The sequence below is a fragment of the Castor canadensis genome, chromosome 1, assembly GCF_047511655.1.
Source record: "Castor canadensis chromosome 1, mCasCan1.hap1v2, whole genome shotgun sequence".
NCBI classification, from domain to species: Eukaryota; Metazoa; Chordata; class Mammalia; order Rodentia; family Castoridae; genus Castor; species Castor canadensis.
Genome location: NC_133386.1, coordinates 136,697,335 through 136,701,475, shown reverse-complemented (window position 1 = coordinate 136,701,475; position 4,141 = coordinate 136,697,335). Strand labels below are relative to the sequence as shown.

Sequence of the window (4,141 nt, the reverse complement as noted above, 5' to 3'; positions counted from 1 at the left end):
GTAAAGATCAGTTAGAGATGAATCAACTTGGGTTGTAACACATTTGCACATGAAAGCAATGCTAGGAATCTCTCTGTATAGCTATCCTTAACTCAACTAGCAAAAACGCTTTGTCTTCATTATTATGCTTATGCCTTCTCTTCAACAAAATTAGAGATAAGGACAGAACAGGTTCTGCCTGGAAGTGAGAGGGGAGGGGAGAGATGGGGGGAAGCAGGAGGGAGAAATGACCCAAACAATGTATGCACGTGTGAATAAATGAATAATTAAAAATTTCAAAAAAAAGAGTTCTGGTAAATACCAAAAATGAAATATTTTTCTTAAATTGTACACTTGATTTCATAATGAATGTTATATAGGAGTGCCATTTATTTATATATCAATATTAATCACTTTATTTACTTTGGAAGTATTGAGGTTTCACCTCAAAGCTTCACACTTGCAGGTACTTGACCACATAAACCATGCCTTCAGGCCTTTTTTTCTTTGGTCACTTTTGAGATAGGGTCTCACTTTTCATCCAGGCTGGCCTGGACCATGGGCAGTCCTCCCAAACTCACCCCTCACATAGCTGGGATATCAGGTGCACACTCCCCCACCCCCAGCTATGAGTTGAGATAGTCTCAAAGACATTTTGTTTGGGCTGGCCTTGATCCTTGATTCTTCTGATCTCTACTTCCCAAGTAGCTGGTAGTATAGGCATGAATCACCAGCACTTAGTCTGAGGTTCTTCTATGATTTTTCTGAATGCATAATTTTATTGGATATTTGCAAATTGTTTTTCAAAATATCTGTTACTGTTATGCTCCATTCAAGAGAGTGGAATTTATTACTTTACTCAGTCTCTTCACCACCAAATTAAAGACCTCGATTTTAAAATTTATGTTAGTTTACTGATAAATAAGATTGCTTGCTATGATTTTACATTCACAATTTTCTGGTCATTATTAAAATACAGATACTAACTTTATGGTTTGAATATAAAGTGTTCTCCAAATGACTGTGTGTTGGAGGTTTGCTCCCCAGGAGATGGCACTGTTTTGGGAAGTTTTAGAAACATTAAGAGTTGGAATCTAGCTGGAGGAACCAAGTCACTGGGGATAGGTCTTTAGGGAAATACTGTCCCTGGTCCCTCCTTATTGGCTCTCTAGTTCCTGTTGTCCCACTTGTTCCTGCAGCATTGATTTTCTGCCCAATAACATAGGGCCAAGCACCATGGGCTGAGCTCTCTTAAACTGTGAACTACAATAAATTGTCCTCCTTTATGTTGTTTCTGTCAAGTATGTAGTCACAGCTAAGCAAAAGTAAATATACTTGGAACAATAAGAGGTTTCTGTCATGATTTCTTTTTTATATATGTGTTATCTGGAATCTTATAGATTAACAATCTATTATTAACTCAAAAGATGTATAATTGCAACAGTTTTCTTAAGTTTGTGACTGTTCTTTTACTAAAATTGTGATTGACAGCAATGATGCAGACTTGAAATATTTTAAGTATAAAATCATCATTTATTGCTGTTTTGAATTGTGCTTGAGGAACTATTCTATGGTAAATAATATAAACACACACAAATATATGCACACACATATGTGCACGTGTACTTATGTGCCTACAGGTGTCAGCAGTAATTGTAATGGTTTACATGTATACAGACAAAGAATATCAATTACCATGACATAGTTCTGACATTTGAAAGAAGAAACCATATAACAAGGAGGAACCTTTCAAGTTAAGAAAAGATATCAAAAGGAATTATGTAGGGAGATATTATGGTAAGAGGTGTACTGTATTTATGCTGTTGTAGTGTTGTTTAAATTTATTAGTCTCATTTAAGAAAAAAACCATTTCTTGCATACTGTGCACTAGGGATTTTGTCCTGATGTAATTAATGAATAGAGGTAGCTCTTGAGGGACAATGAGTTCACAAAAAATTAATATGAAATAAATCAACGAAGATGAAGAAAGGAATGAAAATAGCACCCATAAACTGATAGGTTGGGTAAACATATCTACACTGAAATGAGATGTGTTGGAAACAGAGGTAAACATGAACATGGTAGAGAAAATTTTCCATCGTATTATATTTGTACTTGGGTAATGAGGAATGGTGTCATATGCAAGAGCTTTACAGAGTTAGTGATGAAAAGAAAATTTAGACAAAAGCTGAGTATGAGTCAGGCCTGTGAGGATTCCAGTGATGCTGGCTGGACGTTCTCTTCTTGCAGGAACCAAATCTGCCAGCCTGTCATATACATTACTTTCTGAATTGTGCTTTTCTTTCATTCATGAATTTAAAAATAATCTTAGGATTGTGAATGTCATGTCTTTACATAATGCAAGCAATTAAAGAATGGGTTTTAGGCCTGTGTTACATATGATATAAGAAAAGAAGAAGAAATTCACCCTATGCATTGGACTAGAGAGGACACTCAGGATGATGAGTCCATTACCTGTGGTATCTGAAGTACAGTGTGACTAGATTGTGTCATAGACTTACATATGGGGCAGATGATTTGAGCTTCAATGAGGTACTAATGATCCCATAGAAATGGTCTCAGTTGTAGGAGCAATGCTCTTTCCTTTATTTGGTTACCATAGTGTTTGTACAAACCAATTGAATACATATTTTTTTCTAATTGCACTTTTGAGAGTCTTTGCAGTATTATGCAAATATAAAGAAAGGTAAAGATTATATAAATACATGACTCTATGTACGCAATTTTGTTTATTACAGGTAGTATCAGCTCCTATGAGTATTCATATATTAATATGAATATTGTGAAAAGCAAATGAGTGATCAAATTTTCTTTGCATTTAAAACAACACAGAGGACATTTTAAAAAATATGTCCATGAGAAAATAATTGCACCTATAATTTGATACAAATATTTCATTATAGCCTGTTAATATTTATATATAGATTGTTGCTTTTAATTTTTCAATGGAATTTTAGTATGAAAAATATGCTTATTTATAAACAGGTTCTTTCTAAACACTTTTTGCATTGCTTTATTGACATCTCTGTTCCTCAGACTGTAGATAACAGGATTCAACATAGGAATCACAATGGTGTAACATATCGACACTATCATGTCATGCTCCAATGCATAGTTAGAACTTGGTCTCACATACATGAAAAGAACAGTACCATGAAAAACAGACACTCCAGTGAGGTGAGAACTACATGTAGAAAAGACTTTTCGTTTCCCTTCAGCAGAGAGAATCCTCAAAATAGCAGTCAGAATGCAACCATAGGAAATCAGAACAATGAAAACAGTGACTATCTCAATAGAACCAGCAAAATAGAAGAGGAGAAGCTGGTTTTTGTGAGTGTCAGAGCAAGAAATTGCAAGGAGAGGGGGAATATCACAGAAGATGTGTCTAATTTCATTAGACCCACAGAAGGACAGGGTAAATGTAGCCACTGTGTGTATAGTAGCATGCACAATTTCACCAACATAAGAACTGATGATGAGTGTCACATAGAGCCTAGGTGACATGCTCACTGAATAGAGAAGAGGGTTGTAGATGGCTACATAGCGGTCATAAGCCATTGCAGCCAGCAGAAAGCATTCTGTGGTCCCAAACATGACGGCAAGAAACATTTGTGCTGCACATCCAAGGAATGAAATGACTTTCTTCTTTGACTTAAAATTTACTAACATATTTGGAATGATAACTGAGGAATAGCAGGTGTCTACTGAAGACAAAATACTCAGAAAATAGTACATAGGATTGTGGAGCCTGGAATCTCCAATGACCAGAAAAATCAGTCCTAAATTCCCAATGAGAGTGAAAATGTAAATCGCTAGAAACAGGAGGAAGAAGATGATCTTGAGCTCAGTGTTGTCTGTGAATCCACTCAACACAAATAGAGTGACTTCAGTGACATTCTTCATGCTGAAACCTCATAGAATTCACTACAAAATAATCGTAATATGATAGTTATGCAGCGACTGAAATTGTGCCATTTTTGAAATCATCAGGACAATTGTGAAATCCATCACTGAAAGTTATTAAATGTTGTTAGCTCTTTTCCTGTTAAATCACATGAGAATAATTTAGAAATTCCTTTTGTCATCCAAATACTTCAGATATTATATCAGGAAAGACCATGGGACTAGAATTGAAGATTTG

General features: G+C 35.4%; 1 protein-coding gene across 1 annotated transcript; it reads right to left on the bottom strand.

Annotated features, from left to right (window-relative positions):
- Positions 1 to 2,934: 2,934 nt before the first annotated feature.
- On the bottom strand, positions 2,935 to 3,903 carry LOC141424102 (olfactory receptor 5T2-like). Its single transcript, XM_074076543.1, has one exon. It carries the CDS (start codon positions 3,901 to 3,903, stop codon positions 2,935 to 2,937), a length of 969 nt encoding a protein of 322 aa, XP_073932644.1.
- Positions 3,904 to 4,141: the final 238 nt, after the last annotated feature.

Coding starts and splice junctions, on each gene's coding strand:
- LOC141424102 (XM_074076543.1), bottom strand. CDS start 3,903: ATGAAGAATGTCACTGAAGTCACTCTATTTGTGTTGAGTGGATTCACA.